This window comes from Cervus canadensis, chromosome 33, assembly GCF_019320065.1.
Source record: "Cervus canadensis isolate Bull #8, Minnesota chromosome 33, ASM1932006v1, whole genome shotgun sequence".
NCBI classification, from domain to species: domain Eukaryota; kingdom Metazoa; phylum Chordata; class Mammalia; order Artiodactyla; family Cervidae; genus Cervus; species Cervus canadensis.
The window spans coordinates 62,592-87,852 of NC_057418.1; the positions used below are offsets into that span (position 1 = coordinate 62,592).

Consider the following 25,261-nt stretch of genomic DNA (forward strand, 5'->3'; position numbering starts at 1 on the left):
TTTCTTGTTCCTAGTTTCCTCTTTGTAGAAAGAAGGTTTTCATCCTCCCTGACCTTTCCTGAGTTTCAAAGGGCATATTCAAACAATAACTGTTTAGGTCAGTGAGCACACGTGGAAAGAAACAATATTGTAGTAACGGGCCAGTGTCCTGCTTCCTCCACAAGCGAGGTACATAACAATGCATGTCACTGAGATCTTCTATAAGAACTAAGGCCCCACCCAGGTGGAGGATGGTAACTTCAGGCTGAGCACAAGTTCAGGGATGCCAGACTGGCTGGTACCAGAAAGCAAACTCCTGGAACACCACCCTGTGACCTCACCACCAACCAATCAGAGGAAGGTCAAGTATCCTGCGGAACTCCCTGCAAATTTTGCCTATAAAAATTTTTCCTTGAAAATCATCTGGGAGCTTGGGTCTTTTGAACACGTGTGCATGTGTACTAACTCATTTCAGTCATGTCTGACTCTGCGATGCAATGAAATGTAGTCTGCTGGCTCCTCTGCCCATCAGATTCTCCAGACAGGAATGCTGCAGTGGGTTGCCATGCCCTCCTTTAAGGGATCTTCCCCACCTAGAAATCGAATTCTCATCTCTTATGTTTCCTACATTGGCAGGTGAGTTCTTTACCACAAGTCAGCTGGGAAGCCCCTCGAACATGAACACCACATCTTCCTTGCTTAACCTTAGAATAAAGCTTTCTTTGCTCCAAATAGAAACATATTTCAACAATACCTAACTAGTGGAATTCAATTACTTAAAATCACCTATACAGTGTATAATTCTGTATACACTAATTTCAATGTCCTAACCACTAAGGAAAATGTGATTTGAAAATATATTTATAAATAAAAGATGTTGTGGTGACCCAAGGACAAAAAAGCAGATAAAATCAAGGAAGGTCTTGGATTGCAGGAACAGAAACACCAGATCCTTATTGTCCTTCCCTCCCCCATGTTGTCACTATTAATGGATTTCAGGTCCTCCTGAGCAGTATAACCTGTCTCCCCTCCTACCCCATAGGAGGGGAGAAGGTATTTGCCTTACTCTTCCCCATCCCTACCCAGTATACATGCCTCATCCAATCAGAAAATAACCTGCCAGACTCCTATCCCACTCCTTGTACCATGGGTATAAAAGTGGACTAAGGATCCCTGTTCAACTTCAGTTCTCCCTTGAGCTGGTCCACTGTTCTAACAGCATCTCCCACTCTAATAAACTTTATTTCCCTCTCGGTCTCATGTCTAGAAGTTATTTTCCAACTCACACCCAAGCCATGACAGACGTCTTTGAAATAATTTCTTAAATATAATTTTCAACAAAACTAATAGTTTTTGAGTGCTAATGTGCATGTGTACTCAGCTGCTAAGTCATGTCCAATTCTTTGGGATACCACAGACTGTAGCCTGCCAGGAATTCCTGTCCGTGGAATTCTCCAGAAAGAATACTGGAGTGGGTGGCCATTCCATTTTCCAGGGGATCTTCCCGACCTAGGGATCAAGCCCCAGTCTCCTGCAGTGCACGCAGACTCTTTAGCATCTGAGCCACCGTCTCTATAGATACCTCCAAAATGCCTCAGGAATTGTGTATAGCCAGTGCTTTATTAATCTACACACACACACACACATGCAGTTTATTCAGTCTTTGAACTTAGGGAGTCACTTTGCATTTGTTAAGAAATGGAACTCTGTGTTTTTTGTTTTTTTTTAATATTCTCTACTTCGTAAGATGAGGTTTCATAGATAAATGGTAAGAATTTCAACTGTCATGCAAAATGAATGCACATTACCAAGAGATTTCTCTGTATTACCCAATGCCCTCTTATCACTTGTGTTTACACCTCATGGAAATTAATAACTCTAACCCTAACCATTCCCTTCTGACCACAGATTTATAATTGCTTTTATTATTTCTCTATGCTTTCACTTCCTCTCGGCTAATCAGCAATCATTTCTTGTTAATAACATTTGAGTCATCATTTCTTAGTCTATCAATTTTCTACTCTTAAATTGTTGATAGTGGAGAAAACAGCATGTCAAAATGTATGAAACATCAGTTTAATAGTAGTTCAACATTTTGCAGTGTGATGGCATAATCACAAGTGGGGTTTAGCCACCATTCAGATGCTTTACAAATCTGTGCATGTCTACGTCTGAATAATTTATGTACTGAAATGAACTATTTCCATGGTGATCCAGGATTCTATATCAACAAATCAAATGATAATTCACCTCCTGCATTTCATGACTCTGTTACCATTTCTTCTGTCTTGTTCTTTTTGGGGTTACTCTACTAGTTCCCAAATTTTTGAGCCATTGAATGCCTGAAACACTTCAGGTTTGCTTTAATTGAAACATGTACAGATTTGTCATGGAAACAGTTTTTGAAATGCTTTCAGGAGAGCATTTTTTACATCTTTGTTCCTCAAACTAGATAAGCAGATTCAGCACTGGAATGACAATGGTATAGATTACAGATGCTACCTGTGCCTGGGTCAAGGAGGATGTGTTATCAGGCTGCAAATACGTGAAAAACAGGGACCCATAGAAGACAGTCACCCCCATGATGTGGGACACACAGGTGGAAAATGCTTTCTGTCTGCCTGCTGCAGACCAGATCTGCAGGATGGCTGAAATGATGGCAATGTAGGTGACTGTGATGATGAAGAGAGATCTAAGAAGGGTGAAGCCAGCTAAAACAAAGATCACCATTTCTGTGTTGAATGCCTCCATGCAGGACAGAGCTAGAAGAGCTGTGGTGTTGCAGAAAAGGTGACTGATGCTCGCATCACAGAATGCCAATGTGCTGATCACACAGATGGAGACCAGAGAATTGGTGAAGCTGATCATATAAGGGATGACTCCCAACCACCTGCACACCTCCTGGGACATGACCATGGAATACAATAAGGGATTGCAGATAGCTACATAGTGGTCACAGGCCATGGACCCCAGAAGAAAGCACTCACTACACACTAAACCCACAAAAAAGTACATTTGAACAAAGCAGCCAACGAAGGAGATGATTTTCTGAATTGACTGGAGATTTACCAGTGCCTTGGGTGTTACAGTAGAGGAATAAAATATATCAATGAATTCTAAATTGCTAAGGAAAAAGTACATAGGTGTGTGGAACTGAGAGTTGATTCTGATTAACAGAATTAGTCCAAGATTCCCCAAAACAGTGAAAAGATAAGTAAAAAGAAACATCATGAAGAGGCTGACTTGTAGTTTAGGGTGATTTGCAAATCCGTGGAAGATGAAGAACATCACCTCTGTGAAATTTTTCCCAGCCATTTCTGTCAACTCAGACCCTTGACTTCTCTGCTGAAAAATGATGAGAAAAGTTAGAGGAAATTCAAGTCCAAAGGCATAATAAGCAGCACTGACCTAGATTCCCATAATGAGAGAGTAACAGATGGTAAGCAAATATTAAGTGACTTCAAGTTAATTGAGAATTTGTACATATTTTAATTTAAAAAAAAATAGAACTTATTCAAAAATTCCAAGTTCACATTCATTGGAATTGGTTACATTCTAAAAAGCAAACAAACAAACAAACAAATCTATCTGGATTGCTTTTTAAAGAAATTTCTCTAGAAATTTCCTCTTCCCTTATCTATTTCTGGGACCCAATTCATATACTTTAAAACTTACATACTGTAATTGATTATGTATTATTCTTAGAAAACATGAAGCTCATCTGGAAATTTAAATTTTAAAATGTAATGATACCTTGTGTGGCAGTCATAAGATTTCAACAGCCAATAACTACTTTACAGGGTTGTTTTAGGTGCTTAATGAGATCTTCAGTGGGCATATCTAATAGTTCCTTGGACTCAATAAGGCTTGCTAAATTTTGTAAATATATATGTATATAATTTATAAAATATATATTTAACAAAATATTATGTATAAACATATGCATATATTTACATATAGTAAGTGAGATGTTTTATATATATATATATATATATATATATATATAATATGGAGAAGCATTCTTGCCTGGAGAATCCCATGGATAGAGGACCCTGGTGAGCTAGAGTCCATGAGGTCACAAAGATTTGGACACAACTGAGTGATTAACACACACATATGTGTGTGTGTGTGTGTGTTCCCTAATATGAACCCCCAAGTCGTGCACTTTCAAAGATGCAAATGTGAGTTCACATGTTCACTCACATGTCAGCTTACATGTCTGGCATACACTGTCCATCCTCTGCAATCGACTGCTCCTCTGTGTATATCACTGGGCACTGCTGTGTGGAGTACAGCCGTGCAGGATCTTTATTTCAGGTGCAGGTTGGGCGGAAGCAACCATAAAGGCAACAGCGATATAGCTGGTACTGCTCAGAAGAGAGTCAGGAAATGGTAGGGGGATTTTATTTATTTGAGGAGCCACTGTTAGTTTTTTGAGGCTCAGGACCCAAATGTAGAATGGTGCATGAAAGCTGCAGCAGCCGGTCAGAATACAATCCATTGCCAGCCTGTCATCTATGACAAGAATAAAAGAGCTACTACTCATACACCTCTGGATCAATTTTTCAAGAGGGTATTCATGGGTAGAACTGAATCTGGCAAGGAACAAGAACCTGTGCATCAGCGTCAAGCCTGAGGACATCGCAGCTTGCCCTGTTACTATCGCTGACAGTCTTCAGCTCTGCCATCTCCCAGCTCCTGTCTTCCCTTCAGGCAGTGACTTTTCTCGCCTGTTCACTCAATGCCGGCCCCCGTATACCAGCTGTTGTTGTTTTCAAGGTGCTGTACTGTAAGATTAAAGACTTTTCCTTTCTCTTTTGTGTTTGTTTTTTTATGCATTACTTGTGCAAAAATTATTATAAACCTACTACAGGACAAAACTATATAGTTGATTGTGTTACCTGGGTACCTAGGCTAACTTTGTTGGACTTAATGAACAAACTGGACTTACCAGTGTGCCCTAGGAACAGAACTCATTCATATATAGGGGACTTTTATATATTAATATAAAAGAAAAGAAACATCCTGCTTATTTTACATGTTAATACTAAAATTCTCTATATTTTTTTCCTATCACATACCCTTCTTTCTATTGGTGAACATTTCTAAATGCGGAACATAGTCTATGATGCAGCCAAATTGTTTTGCCTCTGTGGTTTATTTTCAACATGAAACACTTGGCTACATCAGGCAATAACTAATGCATTGTCAATAACAGGATTCAACTCAATAATATGATGCAAAGAAGCCTACAAATGGTAAAATGAATATGATTTGTTATATTTAAAACAGAAAATTAAAATATACAGTGATTTAGCTAAAAATCAAATAACTTATTTGCTAGTTATATTGACATAAACATGATAGATAAGTAAAACTGAAACTGGTGTGATATTAATGCAGTTTATTTCAGACATGTGGCACTCTGCTTGAGTTAACCCAAAGGAATCTGCTTTATAAAATATACTTAATCCCTTAGTATCTCTCACGCTCACAGTGCTCCTGCTTATTTATCCATTCATTCCTTTATTGAGTATTTAGTCAATGAAGACATTTTGTCTTGGCTGTCATTAAAGGCACTTTTCTTAAAGGTTGTTGGAAGGTGCAGGTATATAAAAATAAAAACTGTCTCATTGTGGGAAACACACATGTGGAAAATGTGAAGTCACTCAGTTGTGTCCGACTCTTTGCAACCCCATGGACTGTAGCCTACTACACTCCTCCATCCTTGGGATTTTCCGGGCAGGAGTACTGGAGTCGGTTGCCAATTAACTACACAATAATGAAAAGAAGAGGATGATACAATTAGACTTACCTGAGATTTACTCATCAAAAGGAAACTCCCTTTTCTTTCATGACTCTTCCACCTTTTTGCAGGTTTATGATCAAGCAACAGGAAGAGAAAATATTGTGTAATACTTGCAAAATTCATCACAATTTTTGACACATAACTATATTTGCCCCATCTATAATTCTGAACTCTATGAATTCCCAATAAGACGTCTTCTTTCTGTGGCTGTTTTAGCTGCTACTGTGTCTGTTATCACAGAGCTCTATTTCTAACGTAATGGGTCCCTAATGATATCAGGAAGTTGATGGGGAAAATGGTTTTGGTTTTGATGACAATTATGGGAAATACATATATCACCTTCCAATGACAGGATAAAATAAGAGCCAAATTAGCAAAATAATTGTTTATTTGCATGTACCTTCTCAAGAATTCAAATCTATTTTTTAGCTCAAATTTAGATTTGTATTCAGAATTAATTTTGTCCTCAGTGTTTTTATAAAGCAGTCTCATGATAAAGGCTTGTCTTCAGAAATCTAGTATTAAACTGTCTTTTTATACCAGAATCTCTTTTTAAACTCACAAATATATATCATAAAAGAATTGGTCAATTAGCACCTTTGATCTCTTGAGATATATACTTTAATTGTACCCAAGGTTTATTTTTTTTCATTTGCATGGGATACATCAGCAGTGAAAATGTTTGGAAATAAATAGTCCTTTCTCATGTGTATTTGTTTAAATGTCCATAGTCATACTGAAAAATGCAATTAAATATAGTCTTCAAAATTATGTTTATTTTTATATTATGTATTTAGATTATTAAATATTATATTTATAAATTTGTTTTGATTATTACATTTTAGACTTTCTATTATTAAATTATTGTGTATTATAAAACATTATATTTTATATCATTTATATTATATAAATATATATATATAAAACACCTTTTCTAAAATATTATGAAATGTATATGAGGCACATGGTATTAGAAAATATCAGATAACTACTGCCCCTTTCTAAGCTTCCCAGGTAACTCTCCCAGCAAAGAGAAATGAGTCTTCCTATCTACTGATTTAACATTGAAATCATGTCTACACTTGTGTTAATAAATCATGTATGCCTTTTTAAATGCAGCCATTCAGTGATTTCTAATTGACTTGCTCCATGGTATGTACTCAAAATAATTGGCTGAGAATAAGTATGCCACCTAGAAAAATAAACACAAAATCTTAAGCAAAATTAAAATTTGTGCTCTGAGTCTGATGCTCAGCAGTAAGGTCAGTACTTTGAAAAAAATTAATTATATTATTATTATTCCTTCGTTTTCTAAGCAGCTTGGTAGGACACACTCTATAAAGATTCTAGGTTAGTAAATCTGTGACAGACCCACAAAAGTGAAATTTTTTAAGTGTCTCAGGTCTATGGACTCTTTCAAAATACTAGCTTAGAAGGATCTCACAGATTTGTCTAACTGTTACTTTTCAATTGGTATCAATATATTTTATTGTTTACTGACCTTTAGAAGGGATTTAGTATTACATTGATGTAACATGACAGATTTTTCACTGGGGAAGAAAAAAACATACCTCTAATTCTACTTGTCACACTAGAGATTTAAAAAGAAATAAAATCCATTACACAAGGGCCATATCAGTTAAAGGTGGTCAGCATATTAAGATATTAGGAAGAAAGAAATGGCATTACATCCCCCCTGCCACTATGTGTCTTGAAAAACTTAAACTTTGAAATATTTGGGCTGTTGGTGAAATCATTAAAGGGATGTAAACCCAAGGCTTCTCTAATAAGGTGGGTGCTGAATCTCTGTTATGTGACTTGCAACTCCATGGCCTGTAGTCTACCAGGCTCCTCCATCCATCAGATTTCACCAGCAAGGATACTGGAGTGGGTTGTCAATTCTTTCCCCTAGAGATCTGCCTTACCCAGGGATTGAACTCATGTCCCTTGAATCAGCAGAACTATCAGGAGGATTTTTTACCACTGCACTACCTGGGAAGCTTCTCTCTGATCGAAGAGTGCTAAGGAAAAATGAGAAAAAAACAGAAGACATCTTGAGCAGTTAGAATGGCCTGAACAAACATAAGAATTTGCAAGTGTCATCAACAAGTTCAACTAAATGAAGCTAAATAAAGTATCCATGTGGAGAAAAGGGAGACAGAGCTGAGAAGGTTGAGAAAATTCAAACAAGGACATTTTCTGAGTCACCTTGACACTCAGTTCATCCCAGTCCATCCTCTCCTTACCCCTCCATAAGAAGTTAAGCTGCACTCTCCACACCTGTAGACACACGGTGTACCATTTGGGCTCCAACCATGTCTTCTCGCATTCCTGGGAAATCCCAGACTTCACCACTGCAGACCAATTACCTGTCCAGGCTGGAAAAAAAAAAAAACAAACAACCCTCTATTTCTGTCCTGTCTGGTTGCTTAGGGTGAACTCTGATTTTCTCTGGCAGGAACCATAGTGATGGATGAGAGGAATCAGAGTGCTGGAATGACCTTCGTCCTCTCGGGTTTCTCAGAATACCCACAGCTCCAGGTGCCCCTCTTCTTGATCTTCTTTGCCATCTATACAGTCTCTGTGCTGGGGAACCTGGGTATGATTGTGATCATCAGAATCAATCCCAAATTTCACACCCCCATGTACTTCTTTCTCAGCCATCTCTCCTTTCTTGATTTTTGTTACTCTTCTATAACCACACCCAAACTCTTAGAGATCTTTGTTGTGGATGTAAGGACCATCTCCTACGTGGGTTGCATGATGCAATTCTTCTTTGGTTGCACACTTGTGATTACATAAATGTTCGTGCTAGGAGTGATGGCCTATGACCAGTTTGTGGCTGTTTGTAACCTCTGCTCTACACATTTGTGTGTCTCCTAAGCTCTGCAGCCTCCTGGCAGCTGGAAGCTACACATGGGGTGGAATGTGTTCTTTGACAATCACATGTTCTCCTTTGGAGCTGTCTTTCTGTGGTTCTAACGTCATATGTCACTTTGGCTGTGAGTACTCTGCATCGTCTCTTCCTCTTGCCCTGACTCTTACTTCAGTCAGATGACATGTTTTATCATTTCTATTCTCAATGAGGTGCATCACCTCCTGATTATTCTCGCCTCTTATGTTTTCATAGTTGTCACAATCATCAAGATACCTTCAGCCGGTGGAGTCCAAAAAGCCTTCTCCACCTGTGCCTCCAACCTGACTGCCATCACCATTTTCCATGGGGTCATCCTTCTTTTCTAATGTGTACCCAACGCCAGAAGCTCATGTCTCTTATCAAACTAGCCACTGTGCGTTTCACATTAGTGATTCCCATGCTAAATCCCCTATCTACAGCCTTAGAAATAATGATGTGAAGGAGACCATCAGAAAATTAGCCAACACCAAAATCTTTTCTCACCCAATGTAATTTTGAGTGAGAAGAGAGATAAAGGAGAGCACTTTCTTAAGTGTGCTTTATACAGTGTGTTGATGGTTATTACATTTTTCTTCAAACATGTGCTTATTTGCTCATTTGTGTCCTACCCTTTGCAGTCCCATGGACTGCAGTCCACTAGGCTTCTCAGTCCATGGAGACTCTCCAGCCAAGAATAGTGAAGTGGGTTGCCATGCCCTCCTCCAGGAGATCTTCCCAATCCAGGGATGGAACCCATGCCTTCCACAGTGCATGTGGATTTTTCAGTGACTGAGCCACAGTGGGATACAATCTTTTGAGGGGGAAAAAAATATATATATATATATATACACACACACACATATACACATATATATGATATCTATCATATAACTCATATAAATATAATGTGATTTTTAAACTTCACTGTTCTTTTAAAATATCACCTTCAGTTTAAAAGAAAAAAAGTAAACTTCTGCACATGTCTCACTTTCAGAGTGATATAGGCTAAATAACGATCATCTAATGTTGTCCATGGGCTTTCCTGGTGGCTCAGATGGTAAAGAATCTCCCTGCAATATGGGAGACCTGGGTTCTTTCCCTGGGTTAGGAAGATCCCCTAGAAGAGGGCATGACAACCCACTCCAATATTCTTGCCTGGAAAATCCCCATGGACAGAGGAACCTGGTGGAGGACAGTCCATGAGGTCACAAAGAATCGGATAACACTGAGCAACAAAGCACAGCACAGCAAAAGGCTGTCCACACCCAAAAATCCTCAGAATTTGCAAACGATTTCTGTTCCATGTCTCCTTTCTTTCTTTTTTCTTTTTTTTTTTTTTTTTTTTTGTCTTTTTCTCATCCTTTTCTTTCTCCTTTTCTCTCCCTCAAATTATGGAATGGGATAAACAGGTAGACAAGTAATTCTGTATAATCATCCTATACTTTACTTTCTCCAAGAAATTAAAGACATTATCAGCTCTTTGCAGCATTTCTGTAAGCATTTTTCGAGTCACTGTGCCTCTCTGATGCCTCTAGGAGCAAACTTCATTGCTGTGTTCAAAACTTCTTCTAACCGGAGAATAGTTTATGAGAATATAAAACTTAACTTTGCCGCTATTGAAATTTATTTTAATAAAATTTTAGAGTACATTCCCTTATGTCTGGCTAATTTGGCTTAGCAAAGCAAGGCGAAAAGACAGCCTTCAGAATGGGAGAAAATAATAGCAAACCAAACAACAGACAAAGGATTAATCTCAAAAATATAAAGCAACTCCTGAAGCTCAATTCCAGAAAAATAAATGACCCAATCAAAAAATGGGCCAAAGATCTAAACAGACATTTCTCCAAAGAAGACATACAGATGGCTCACAAACACATGAAAAGATGTTCAACATCACTCATTATCAGAGAAATGAAAATCAAAACCTCAATGAGGTACCATTACACACCAGTCAGAATGGCTGCTATCCAAAAGTCTACAAGCAATAAATGCTGGAGAGGGTGTGGAAAAAAGGGAACCCTCTTACACTGTTGGTGGGAATGCAAACTAGCACAGCCACTATTGGGAACAGTGTGGAGATTTCTTTAAAAACTGGAACTAGAACTGCCATATGGCCTAGCAATCCCACTCCTGGGCATACACACTGAGGAAACCAGATCTGAAAGAGACATGTGCACCCCAATGTTCATCGCAGCACTGTTTATAATAGCCAGGACATGGAAACAACCTAGATGCCCATCAGAAGATGAATGGATAAGGAAGCTATGGTACATATACACTATGGACTATTACTCAGCCATTAAAAAGAATACATTTGAATCAGTTCTAATGAGATGGATGAAACTGGAGGCCATTATACAGAGTGAAGTAAGCCAGAAAGATAAAGACCAATACAGTATACTAACACATATATATGGAATTTAAAAAGATGGTAACGATAACCCTATATGCAAAACAGAAAAAGAGATACAGATGTACAAAACAGACTTTGGGACTCTGCGGGGGAAGGCGAGGGTGGGATGTTCTAAGAGAATAGCATTGAAACAAGTATACTATTAAGAGTGAAACAGATCACAGCCCAAGTTGGATGCATGAGACAAGTGCTCAGGGCTGGTGAACTGGGAAGACCTAGAGGGATGGGATGGGGAGGGAGGTGGGAGGGGGGTTCAGGATGGGGAACACATGTAAATCCATGGCTGATTCATGTCAATATATGGCAAAAACCACTACAATATTGTTAAGTAATTAGCCTCCAACTAATAAAAATAAATGGAAAAAAAAAGAATTTTTAAGTGATTTTAACAGTAGCTCCATTTTCATTGCTGAAGAATGTTCCATAAAATAAATATACTGATATGATAATATGTTTATTCATACTACAACTAATGGACTTTGGCTGTTTCCTCTTCCCTATTGAAGTATTATTGATTTACAGTGCTATAATATTTTTAGATGCATAACATAGTGATTCATTATTTTTTTAAGATTATACACTATTCAAACTCAGTGGGTAAAGAACCTGCCCACAATGCAGGAGATGTCTGAGATATGGGTTTGATTCCTGTGTGGGGAAGATCCCCTGGAGGAGGGCATGGCAACCCAAACCCCTGGACAGAGGAGCCTGGTGGGCTGCAGTCCATGGATTTGCAGAGAGCTGGACATGACTGAAGTGACTGAGCACAGCACAGTACACAAAGGATAATAGCTATAACTTGCGGTGCTATACAATGGTATTCTTGTTGCTTATTTTTTCAGAGTATTTTGTAGACTTAATAGTCCTAAATTGCTCCTTCGCCTTTCCTCTATATATAAAGTCTGCAAATAACAATGGTTGGAGAGAATTAGAGAAGAGGGAAACCTTGTGCATTGTGGGTGGGAATATAAACTGGTATAGCCAATTACATACATTATTTTTTCAGGGCTCCAAAATCACTGCAGATGGTGATTGCAGCCATGAATTTAAAAGATGCTTACTCCTTGGAAGGAAAGTTATGACCAATCTAGACAGCATATTAAAAAGCAGAGACATTACTTTGCCAACAAAGGTACGTCTGGTCAAGGCTGTGGTTTTTCCAGTGGTCATGTATGGATGTGAGAGTTGAACTAGAAAGAAAGCTGAGCACCGAAGAACTGATGCTTTTGAACTGTGGTGTTGGAGAAGCTTGAGAGTCCCTTGAACTGCAAGGAGATCCAACCAGTCCATCCTGAGGGAGATCAGTCCTGGGTGTTCATTGGAAGGACTGATGTTGAAGCTGAAACTCCAATACTTTGGCCACCTCATGTAAAGAGTTGACTCATTTTAAAAGACCCTGATGCTGGGAAAGATTGAGGGTGGGAGGAGAAGGTGATGACAGAGGATGAGATGGTTGGATGGCATCACCAACTCAATGGACTTGGGTTTGGGCAGACTCCAGGAGTTTGTGATGGACAGGGAGGCCTGGCGTGCTGCGGTTCATGGGGTCAGAAAGAGTTGGACATGACTGAGAGACTGAACTGACTGAATTACATACTGTATGGAAAACAGTATGGAGTTTTGCACACACACATGCAAACATACACAAAAGCTAAATATAGAACTACCATATGATCCAGCAATTTCACTCCTAGTTATTTCATCTTTTTTATCTTTAATGGAAATGCTCCATGAACAATAATGTGCCGCATTGCACATGGGGACTCATTGTGTGAGGTTTGCCCTATCTCTGAATGTTCCAGATCAAAGGGTGCTTTTTTAATGATCTTTTGCTAGGTACCATCAAACAATTTTCCAAAATAGATGGATTAGCTTAAATTCCAACTATATTGCTTGTGGGTTCTAATTATTGCCCATTCTTGCCAACATTTAATATTGTCATAGCAAACATTTTAATATTTTCAGGTTGGTGGGTGAGTAGGGGTACTTCATTTTGGTTTTGAATTCAATTCCACTTTACTAATGTGGTTGAATCCCTATAATTTAGTTATTAGTCATTTGACTTGTCTTACTTCTTTGTGAAGGGCCTATTCAGGTTTTCTTTTAACCTATTTTTATATTAGGTTGCTAATATTTTATTATGATATATGTATTCCATTATGCATTCCAAGTAAAAATCCTTTGATGTGTGTATCATGACTATTTTCTCCTAGATTGTGGCTGGCCTGTTCACTCGCTTGGTTATGTACTTAGGTGTACACATTCCCTTATGTTTAATGAATCAATGTTTATCAAACTGTTTCTTTACATAGTGAAGTGCTTTTAATGTTTTATTTAAGATCCACTTCTTACCTCCAAAATAGTAAAGATATTCTCATATTTTATGTGCTAAATTATCACAAATTTCATACAGTATTTTATTTTATATTTTTCCTATATTTTCAAATCAGGGTTTTTATCTTCTCTTTTTACATTGACTTTTTTTTTTTCATTTTTTTTATATTAGTTGGAGGCTAATTACTTTACAATATTGTAGTGGTTTTTGCCATACATTGACATGAATCAGCCATGGATTTACATGTGTTCCCCATCCTGAAACCTCCCACCTCCCTCCCCATCCCATCCCTCTGGGTAATCCTAGTGTACCAGCCCTGAGCACTTGTCTCATGCATCAAACCTGGACTGGCGATCTGTTTCACAATTGATAATATACATGTTTCAATGCTATTCTCTCAGATCATTCCACCCTTGTCTTTTCCCACAGAGTCCAAAAGTCTGTTCTGTACATCTGTGTCTCTTTTTCTGTCTTGCATATAGGGTTATCATTACCATCTTTCTAAATTCCATATATATGAATTAGTATACTGTATTGATGTTTCTCTTTCTGGGTTACTTCACTCTGTACAGTGGGCTCCAGTTTTAGCCACCTTATTAAAACTGATTCAAATGTATTCTTTTTAATTTTAAATTTGTTTCAAACTGAAAGTAAATTTTTGTGGGGCATTACTATAAGCTAATTTTGTATTTTGACTTATTGGTGTATATTTACCCCAGACATACTTATTGAAAAATTCACTCATTTTAACATGCTCTTTGGTGTCAGAATATTCATAAAGTAAATATCAGTATATCTGTAGTTCTGTTTCTAGAATTTCTGTATGTTTCTAGGTGTTTTATAATCAGAACTACCCTTTACTAATAGGCTTTGACATCAAGTTGAGCTACTCCTAAAAAGTTACTCTTTATCTTGCAGAGTGTTTAATATACTATTTATCTTTACCTTTTAAAACAAACTTTAGAGTTATTCTGGTTTATATTTAGTGTAGAAATACAGTAGAATTGTAGATCTATTTGCAGAAAATGAGTTTGCATCCTCAAGTCTTCCAAATCATAAGCATGCTACATTATTATGTTTATTTAGATCTACTTAATGTTTTACAATATAAGATATATCATATTTTTTATAAAGTTCTTACATATATTTTCAAATTAATATGGATGTGTGATATTCTTCATACTATTTCAGATATCATTTGTAAAATGTGTATTGCTTTTCAATTAGGATTCAATGCATTTTGGCAACTCTAAAAATATCTCTTAATAAATTATAATTTATTTGTAGATTATTTTGAATTTTCAACATGCATATCATACAATCTCTAATTAAACATTTTCTGGATATGTTATTTCCAATGTTATTCCTTTTACATATTTTGTGTGTTTGGTTAACTAAGTGAAAACTTTAGTACCAAAAAAAAAAAAAATTAGTACCATTTTGAATAAGCAGTAAAAGTAGGTATCCTTGACTTCCTCATCTAACAAGGAAAGTATGAATACTTAACATTTCATGCTTGAAATGTTAAGCAAAGTTATCTCATTCTTGTTTTTTTTTTTGTATGTGTCTGTTTGTTATATTTTGTTTTTTTAGTGAGTGAATATTGAATTTATCAAGCTAATTTTCCTCATTTTAACTCCTTTATTATTTTTTCCATTTATTTTTATTAGTTGGAGGCTAATTACTTTACAATATTGTAGTAGTTTTCTGCCATACATTGACATGAATCAGCCATGGATTTACATGTATTCCCCATCCCGATCCCCCCTCCCACCTCCCTCCCCATCCCATCCCTCTGGGTCTTCCCAGTGCACCAGCCCTGAGCACTTGTCTCATGCATCCAACCTGGGCTGGTGATCTGTTTCACCCTTGATAGTATACTTGTTTCAAAGCTGTTCTCTCAGAACATCCCACCTCGCCTTCTCCCACAGAGTCCAAAAGTCTGTTCTGTACATCTGTGTCTCTTTTTCTGTTTTGCATATAGGGTTATTGTTACCATCTTTTTAAATTCCATATATATGTGTTAGTATACTGTATTGGTCTTTATCTTTCTGGCTTACTTCACTCTGTATAATGGGCTCCAGTTAATATTTTAATATGGTAACATATTTTTAAAAAATTTCTAATCAAAATATGTGTTTTTTCCTGAGGAAATTACTATAAGCATTATACATTTACCTTTATATTCATTGATTGGTTTAATGTGTCAATATTTTATGTATACTTTAAATCCTATGATCATTAGTAAGATTGTTCTGTAATTTCCTTTTATTGTCCTTTATCTGTTAGTTTTTGCCATCAAGATTATATTTGTCTCTTAACACAGAAATGGTAATAGAGTTTTCTTATTCAATTCAGTGAATATTATGTAGAAATGAAAAAGAGAGTGTGATAAGGAGATATACAAGAACAGTATTCATATAAAAAAAAACTGAACTATTCAGTTCAATTCAGTTGTTCAGTAGTATTCAACTCTTTGTGACCCCATGGACCACAGCACGCCAGGCCTCCCTGTCCATCACCAACTCCTAGAGCCTACTCAAACTCATGTCCATCGCATCAGTGATGCCATCCAACCGTCTCATCCTCTGTCGTCCCCTTTTCCTCCCGCCTTCAATCTTTCCCAGCATCAGGGTCTTTTCAAATGAGTCCGGTATCCACATCAGGTAGCCAAAGTATTGGAGTTTCAGCTTCAACACCAGTCCTCCAGTGAATATTCAGAACTGATTTCCTTTAGGATGGACTGGTTGGATCTCCTTGCAGTTCAAGGGACTCTCAAGAGTCTTCTCCAACACTGTAGTTCAAATGCATCAATTCTTCGGTTCTCAGCTTTCTTTATAGCCCAGTTCTCACATCCATACATGACTACTGGAAAAACCATAGCTGTGGAAAGCTCGGTGGAGTAGACTCTGAAAAAAGGACACAGACAGCCTCTCTGGGAGGCTGACAAAACTTTACTTCTACAGCAAATCGTTTTATACATGAAAGCAAGGAAATAACTTACAAAAACCAAGGTTACACAGATGGAGCTTGTACAGAAACCAAGTTTACACAGATGGAGCTTGAGCACCTACAAAGTTGATAACAGCAAGTTTACAAAGTTCATGAGACACATAGACTCTATTTTCTCAGGATCAAAAGACAGTCTGTCTTCCTAAAGGTAAGCTTTTTATCCTCAGCACTATTCTCATGCAGTCGTAAAAGCCATATATGCAGGAAATGTTTCCCAGGGCAAAACCTCGAGACATGCCTGGCGGCCCTGGCCCTTCACTAGTTCCTTGTGAGGACCTTCTCCTCAAGGCAGTCACATAGTTTCCCTCAACAATAGCTTTGACTAGACAGACCTTTGTTGGCAAAGTAATGTCTCTGCTTTTTAATATGCTGTCTATGTTGGTCATAACTTTTCTTCCAAGGAGTAAGCGTCTTTTAAATTCATGGCTGCAGTCACCATCTGCAGTGACTTTGGAGCCCCCCCCCCAAAAAAAGAGGTCTGCCACTGTTTCCACTTTTTCGCATTTATTTGCCATGAAGTGATGGGACCAGATGCCACGATCTTATTTTTCTGAATGTTGAGCTTTAAGCCAACTTTTTGACTCTCCTCTTTCAATTTCATCAGGAGGCTCTTTAGTTCTTCTTCACTTTCTGCCATAAGGGTGGTGTCATCTGCCTATCTGAGGTTATTGATATTTCTCTTGGCAATCTTAATTCCAGCTTGTGCTTCCTCCAGCCCAGCGTTTCTCATGATGTACTCTGCATATAAGTTAAATGAGCAGGGTGACTATATATAGCCTTGATGTGCTCTGTTCCTGATTTGGAACCAGTCTATTGTTCCATGTCCAGCTCTAACTGTTGCTTCCTGACCTGCATACAGATTTCTCAAAAGTCAGGTCAGGTGGTCTGGTATACCCATCCCTAAGAATTTTCCACAGTTGTGGTGATACACACTGTCAAAGGCTTTGGCATAGTCAATAAAGAAGAAATAGATGCTTTTCTGGGATTCTCTTGCTTTTTTGGTAATCCAGCAGATGTTGGAAATTTGACCTCTTGTTCCTCTGCCTTTTCTAAAAGCATTTTGAACATTTGGAAATTCATAGTTCACATATTATTGAAGCCTGGCTTGGAGAATTTTGAACATTACTTTACTAGTGTCTGAGATGACTGCTATTGTGAGGTAGTTCAGGCATTCTTTGGCATTGCCTTTCTTTGGGATTGGAATGAAAACACCTTTTCCAGTCCTGTGGCCACTGCTGAGTTTTCCAAATTTGTGGGCATATTGAGTGCAGGATTTTCACAGCATCATCTTGTAGAATTTAAAACAGTTCAACTGGAATTCCATCACCTCCACTAGCTTTGTTCATACTGATGCCTCCTAAGTCTCACTTGACTTCGCATTCCAGGATGTCTGGCTCTAGGTGAGTGATCATGCCATCGTTATTCTCTGAGTTGTGAAGAACTTTTTTTTGTATACTCTTCTGTGTATGCTTGCCACCTCTTCTTAATATCTTCTGCTTCTGTTAGATCCATACAATTTCTGTCCTTTTTGAACCCATCTTTGTATGAAATTCTCCCTTGGTATCTCTAATTTTCTTGAAGTGATCTCTAGCCTTTCCTATTATATTGTTTTCCTCTATTTCTTTACACTGATTAGTGAGGAAGTCTTTGTTATTTCTCCTTGCTATTCTTTGGAACTCTGCATTAAAATGAGTATATCTTTCTTTTTATCCTTTGCTTTTCACTTTTCTTCTTTTCACAGCCATTTGTAAGGCCTCCTCAGACAACCATTTTGCTTTTGTGCATTTCTTTTTCTTGGAGATGGTCTTGATCCCTGTCTCCTGTACAATGTCTTGGACCTCTGCCTATAGTTCATCATGCACTCTGTCCATCAGATCTAATCCCTTGAATCTTTTTGTCACTTCCACTGTATAATCTCAAGGGATTTGATTTAGGTCATACCTGAATGGTCCAGTGATTTTTCCCTACTTTCTTCATTTTCAGTCTGAATTTCACAATAAGGACTTCATGATGTGAGCCACAGTCAGCTCCAAGTCTTTTCTTGCTGACTGTATAGAGCTTCTCCATCTTTGGCTGCAAAGAATATAATCAATCTGATTTAGGTATTGGCCATCTGGTGATGTTCATGTGTAGAATCTTCTCTTGTATTGTTGGAAGAGAGTGTTTAAAATAACCAGTGCGTTCTCCTGGCAGAACTCTATTTGCCTTTGCCCCGCTTCATTCTGTACTCCAAGGCCAGTTACTGTACTCCAAGCAGTTACTCCAGTAATGGCTATTCCTGGTGCGCTGAGTCACTTGGTTGTGTCTGACTCTTCATGACCTCAGAGACTGTAGCCCACCAGGATCTTTTGTCCATGGTATTCTCCAGGCAAGAATACTCGAGTGGGTTCAATGCCCTCCTCCAGGTGTTCTTCCTCACCCAGGGATTGGACCCATTTCTTCCACCTTGCAGGCAGATTCTTTACTGTCTGAGCCACCAGGAAACCTATTAGGGGAGAACACTCTAAAGCTCCTGTGATTTTCTAGTATCTATTTATGTGAAGAATATAGTGTTCAAACCCTGACTTCACATACCAATTTTCTGGCCCAGGAAATTAGATTTGTTGTGTCTTGCTTACTTCTTTGTGAAATGTGTATATTGTGTTAGCCAAAAAGTTTGTTTTGGTCTTTCTGTAACATATTATGGAAAAACTGGAATGAACTTTTATGCCCAGCCCAACATTATTAGGAAATTGTAAGTTTGCATTCACTAATTAGTTGTTATTTACTTAATAATAAGTTGAAAAATATTGCTTAGTACTTCCAAAAACTACCTCTCACCCTGGACCCAACACACTGACAGTCACAAATACTAAAAGCACAGTCTGGCAAATGTTGTAGCAAAATGATGCAAAGTGGAGATACTGAGAGCTACTTATTACATTTACACTTTTTCAGTTCAGAATTGATAGTACGTTGGCATAAAGCAGAGCTGGTTGTAGTATTGGAGATACAATAAAATGGGACTACTAATTGATGAAGACATTTTAACAATAAATTATATAATTTTTAATTTAAAAAATAAGTTGCAAAGATATTTTAGAGTTTTCATCACACCTCACTGTACATTGTTAGTGGGAATGCAAAATGTTGCAGCTGCTATGGAAAATGGTCTAGAGGTTTTTTATTAACTTGAAAATTGAATTGTACATGATCCAGAAATCCTGCTTATGGGTATTATCCTAAAAATTTGAGATCAAGCTTTCAAAAATATGTTAGCATTCCCACATTCAATGTAGAACCATTCACAATAGCCAGGGTGTGGAAACAACTGAAATGTCTATAGACAGATAGTCAGATAAAATAATGTGTTGCATATGTAAACAGTAGAATACAATCTGATCTTTATAAAGAAGGAAATTGTGTAATATGTGACTACATGGATGAAACTTGAGGACATTATGCTAAATTAAAATGTCAGTCATTGAATGACAAATACTGCATGATTCAACTTGTATAATATATCAGAATCAGGGAGTGGAATAATAGTTACCAGAAGCTAGTGGAGAGGGAAGCAGGAATTTACGAATCAATGGTTAAGAAGTTTCAGTTTAGCAAGACACACACAGTTGTACTGTACAAAATGGTATGTGTAGTCAACAGTACTGTATTGTACACTGAATAATATCTTAAGAGGGTAGATCTCATATTGTGTTCTTACCACAGTAAAATAAAATATAAGAAAGAATTAATGGTATGTTATGATGACTAAAATTTAAATTTTATTTGGATTCCATCCAGTTTGTTTTTTCCCACTAATACACTCCTTTCTTTCTGAGATGTAATCCAGGGTACCATATTGGATTAGTTTTCACATCTCCTCAGTATCCTCTGGTCTGAAACAGTGTTTGACTCCTTTCTTGTTTTTTCTTGACTTTGACAATTCTAAGGAATATTGGTGAGGTATCCTAAAGAATGTTTCTGGATATGGGTTTACCTAATGATTCTGTCACATTAAACTGGAATTGTAGATTTTCAATATGGTTTTATCACAGAGGTGAAGCTTTTCTCATGACATCATATCAGGGGTGAATGATATCCACATTGCATCACTGGAGAAGACTACCTTTATCTTTTGCTTAATGCAGAGCTGGCCAAGTTTCTCTACTCTAAACTTGAAAACTGGATTTGAAATGATGTTAATAACAATTATTTCTATATTTTTTATATTTCAAAGTCTATATTTCATGTTTATTAGGTGAATACTTATTATTTCAAAAGTTCAATGTCAAAATAGTAATTAATGTGATAGATGTGGTGGTGTAATTATCTTTAATTATTTATAAGAAAATGCATCTACTGAAATGACACAAGAGACAGTGTTTTTACTAATTATATGATTTGTGGCCCACTGAGTAATACTCAGTGGCTGACTTTATTTTTCTGGGCTCCAAAATCACTGCAGATGGTGATTGTAGCCATGATTTTAAAAGATGCTTACTCCTTGGAAGGAAAGTTATGACCAACCCAGACAGAATATTGAAAAGCAGAGACATTACTTTGCCAACAAAGGTCCGTCTAGTCAAGGCTATGGTTTTTCCAGTGGTCATGTATGGATGTAGGAGTTGAACTGTAAAGAAAGTTGAGCACCAAAGAATTGATGCTTTTGGACTGTGGTGTTGGAGATGACTCTTGAGAGTCCCTTGGACTGCAAGAAGATCCAACCGGTCCATCCTGAGGGAGATCAGTCCTGGGTGTTCATTGGAAGGACTGATGTTGAGGCCAATACTTTGGCCACCTGATGAGATGAACCAGCTTATTTGAAAAGACCCTGATGCTGGGAAAGATTGAGGGCAGGAGGAGAAATGGACAACAGAGGATGAGATGGTTGGATGGGTTTGGGTGAACTCTAGGAATTCATGATGGACAGGGAGGCCTGTCATGCCGCAGTTCATGGGGTCACAAGGAGTTGGACACGACTGAGTGACTGAACTGAACTGAACTGAGTAATACTCCAATTACAATTCTGTGTACTTCATATATTCATGGTCATGGGGGGAAATATAAGTCCCAGGGCTTCGCAGAATTTAGACTATGAATTCAGCTTTTAAGTTTTTCTTTGTGTTTTTTGATACGTCTAATGCCATTTTGTTGGCATGCTCATTGAAATATATTATCAATTTTGCATGCCTAAATTCTTTTAATATCTTAAAGAAGGTTTGAATATTGAGAAGAAATATACCTGAGATTAATTAATCCAAAAAATAAATTCTCAGTAAATTAATCAAAAACATCTGGTTTAAGGTCAGTTGTTACTTTCTGTATCTTTCAAATTAAGTGGAAAAGATGGAGCTACAGCTCATATAGATTATTCCACAAACTATAGAGGATCCCTTTCTATGATCAGAGACATTTCAGTTTGCACTAATATGGCATGAAGTGGTTTTGACAATTAAGATTTGTATTACTGAAACTGGCAGCAATGAGCAATAGGGAAATTGCAAAAATACACAGATTTCTGTAATTCCATAGACCTAGTTCCAATTTGAATACAAACCTACCATTAATCCACTGATTTTCTCCAAAATCATTTAAAATTGCTAAGGTTGAACACCAAATCAGTTTTTCAGTCTATTTTGTTATTGGTGTGAGTATTGCATCAATAAACTAAAACAGTGGTTCCAGTCTTCCTAATATACCAAGGTGTTGCTGATATTTTCAAATGTCAAAGGAGAGTCATTTATTAAAATAATCTGAACAATAATGGGCATTTACAATGTATCTGCCCAGTACCACTTGCTATTGGAAAAAAATATTCTGATGACACATTATTTATTTCTAGGGTTGTTTGTAGTGGATATCAAGCAGGCCTTCATGGAGCTGAGTCTGTAGCCTGATACTTGATCTAGACAAAACTAAGATGAAACAGACCATCCATCTAATTTTACTGAAGTTTTATGTCTGTGTCTCGGGGTCATTCCTTTTAAGGCATTGCAGCTCTTGCTTCCCCATCTTGTCCAAGGTTGCCTCGTCATAGCAGAGATTTACACATTGGTAGAGAAAATATGTAATTTTCATTGTCTTTGAATGCATTTTGCCTAAAATTATTGTTGGTAAATATACTTATATCTTTCTGTTTCTCATAATATTATATATACTTTATATGATATATTTAACTATATATTGGTGGCTGAGATGGTAAAGAATCTGTCTGCAGTAAACCTGGGTTTGATCTCTGAGTTGGGAAGATCCCCTGTAGAAGGGAATGGCAATCCACTCCAGTATTCTTATCTGGAGAATCACATGGACAGAGAAACCCAGTGGGCTACAGTCTGTGGGTTTTCAAAAAGTCAGACAGAAGAGAGCAACTAACACTCACTTATAATTTTAGATATATATCAAAAAACTTTAGCTGCTAAGTCATATTGGAGTGGGTTGCCATCTCCTTCTCCAGGGGATCTTCCCAACCTAGGGATTGAACTCAAGTCTCCTGCATTGCAGGTGGTCTTCTGCATTACAGGTAGATTATTTACTGACTCAGCCACCAGAAAGGCCCACAGCAATACTGGGGTGGGTTGCCATTTCCTTCTCCAGGGAATCTTCCCCACTCAGGAATCGAACCTGTGCCTCCTACATTGAAGGTGGATTCTTTACTGTTAAGCCATTGTGGAAGTCTTTTATATTAAAATAGATGATCTAAAATCACATTTAAAAATAATTAATAAAAGTTAATTAGCTTCAATTAATGAATGAACTAATGTTAAGCAAAATGTCAATATAAAAAGCCAAAAAAATTATCCCAGGAGGCACTATAACCTGAATGGAGGTTTTGATGGGAGGTACATGATTATTTCATGAATAAGATTCTATAATTAATTTAAGCACAAGATAGAAGGCATGAACTATTTACAACTTAAGATGTATGCCAATTCACAAACTTTATGGGTGCTTAATTCTTTAATATGACTAGAATATTAAAAAATATATATACTAAGATTTATATGGCACCTTTTACATATCATGTGATCTCCATGATCCTTAGTGTAAATGTTAGAACCATAACAAAGTACTCTGCTTCTTTTTGGCGTCTCAAAATTTTGAGATTTACAATTTGTTTTGTGTTCCAAATTTATATTTTAGTTGTATATTAAAAATACTAGCTAAGGGCTGAATTTTAAATGACAGAATGAATAGTCTGTATTTTAGTGGTTCTCATAATTTATCATGCATCAGAAATCACCTGGGGGGTTGGATAAATCACAAATTGTGGACTCCATTCCAGAGTTTTTGATTCAGGAAGTTGGAGATGGGGCTTTAGAATTTTCATCCCTGACATATTCTTAGGTGTCCCTGCTGCTGCTGGTTTGAAGACCATACCTGGAGAATATATACCAACTCCCCAGAAACATATGAAGCTTCTGCCTTCTCTGTTTCTCTTTTCTATTCATTTCTATTTTTCAGGAATAATGTTTGGCCCTTTGTTCAACAGTAATCATTCTGCTATCAGAAGGAAATCAGAGTATCATACCCACATTTATTCTCCTGCATTTTTCAGAATATCCAGAACTCCAGGTCCCATTTTTCCTTGTTTTCTTTTCTGTCTACATGGTCACCATGGTAGGGAATTTAGACATGATCATAATCATCAAGATCAATTCAAAACTCCACATGATCATGTACTTTTCTCTTAAGTCACTTGTCCTTTGTCAATTTCTGTTTTTCTGCTGTAGTTACACCCAAACTGTTGGATAATTTGATTGTGGAGGACAGAACCATTTCTTTCTCTGGTTGCATTGTGCAGTTTGTTTTGCTCGCCTATTTGGTGTAGCAGAAACGTTCATGTTAGCAGCGATGGCCTAGGACCGCTTCGTGGCAGTCTGCAGCCCCTTGCTCTATGCCCCTGCGATGTCTCCAATGCGCTGTGCTCTCCTGGTGCCTGGCTCTTACTCATGGGGTGTAGCGTGCTCCATGACACTCACATATTTTCTTCTTGCATTATCCTATTGCAAGTCTAGCACCATAAATAATTTTATCTGTGACCACTCTGTAATTTTTTCTGTCTCCTGCTCAGATCCCTATATCAGTCAGATGTTATGTTCTATTATTGCCATATTCGATGAGGCGAGCAGCCTGGTGATTACTCTGATGTCCTATATATTCATTTTTATCACTGTTATGAGGATGCCCTCTGCAAGTGCATGCTGGAAAACCTTCTCCACCTGTGCTTCCCACCTGACAGCCATCAGCATCTTCCATGGAACCATCCTTTTCCTTTACTGCATTCCTAATCCAAAAACTTCTTGGCTCACAGTTAAAGTGACTTCTGTGTTTTACACAACAGTGATTCCTATGCTGAACCCCTTGATCAACAGCTTGAGGAACAAAGAAGTAAAAAATACATTCACAAGATTAGTTTTCACAAAATCACTTTGTCATGTCACCTAATATTCTTAGACTCATTATTCTATTTCTGAAAAAAAGCTGATTTACTATGCTACAGATTGTTCAATTCTTGTAGTGAAATTGATGATTCAAATCTTTTAATAAATAAGCTTTCAGTTAATATACCTATGGCAGGATAACTTTTTATTAATAGTTGATTATTGATTGTTGCATATATCAATGTTTAGTAAAATAGCTGTAAACCACATGTAAACCAAAACAAACAAAATTTTCGACTGTTTTTTGTAATATTTGTAAATTGCTTTTGAGTGAATTCAAATTTATTAAAAGTTTATGGGTACAGGGTGAAATAAGCTATTTTTTTTCTGCCTTAGCCAGTTGGCATGAACATCATAAGAAAGATAACTAAGGAGAAAGTTCAAGTTTCATGCAAAG

At 37.3% G+C, this 25,261-nt stretch overlaps 1 protein-coding gene and 2 pseudogenes across 1 annotated transcript; 2 read left to right on the top strand and 1 right to left on the bottom strand.

Annotated features, from left to right (window-relative positions):
- Positions 1 to 2,427: 2,427 nt before the first annotated feature.
- On the bottom strand, positions 2,428 to 3,294 carry LOC122433900 (olfactory receptor 8I2-like). Its single transcript, XM_043456942.1, has one exon. The coding sequence runs from the start codon at positions 3,292 to 3,294 to the stop codon at positions 2,428 to 2,430; it is 867 nt and encodes a 288-aa protein (XP_043312877.1).
- Positions 3,295 to 7,728: 4,434 nt separating this feature from the next.
- Positions 7,729 to 9,197, top strand: LOC122433813 (annotated as a pseudogene).
- Positions 9,198 to 24,110: 14,913 nt separating this feature from the next.
- Positions 24,111 to 24,868, top strand: LOC122433814 (annotated as a pseudogene).
- The last annotated feature ends 393 nt before the right edge of the window (positions 24,869 to 25,261 follow it).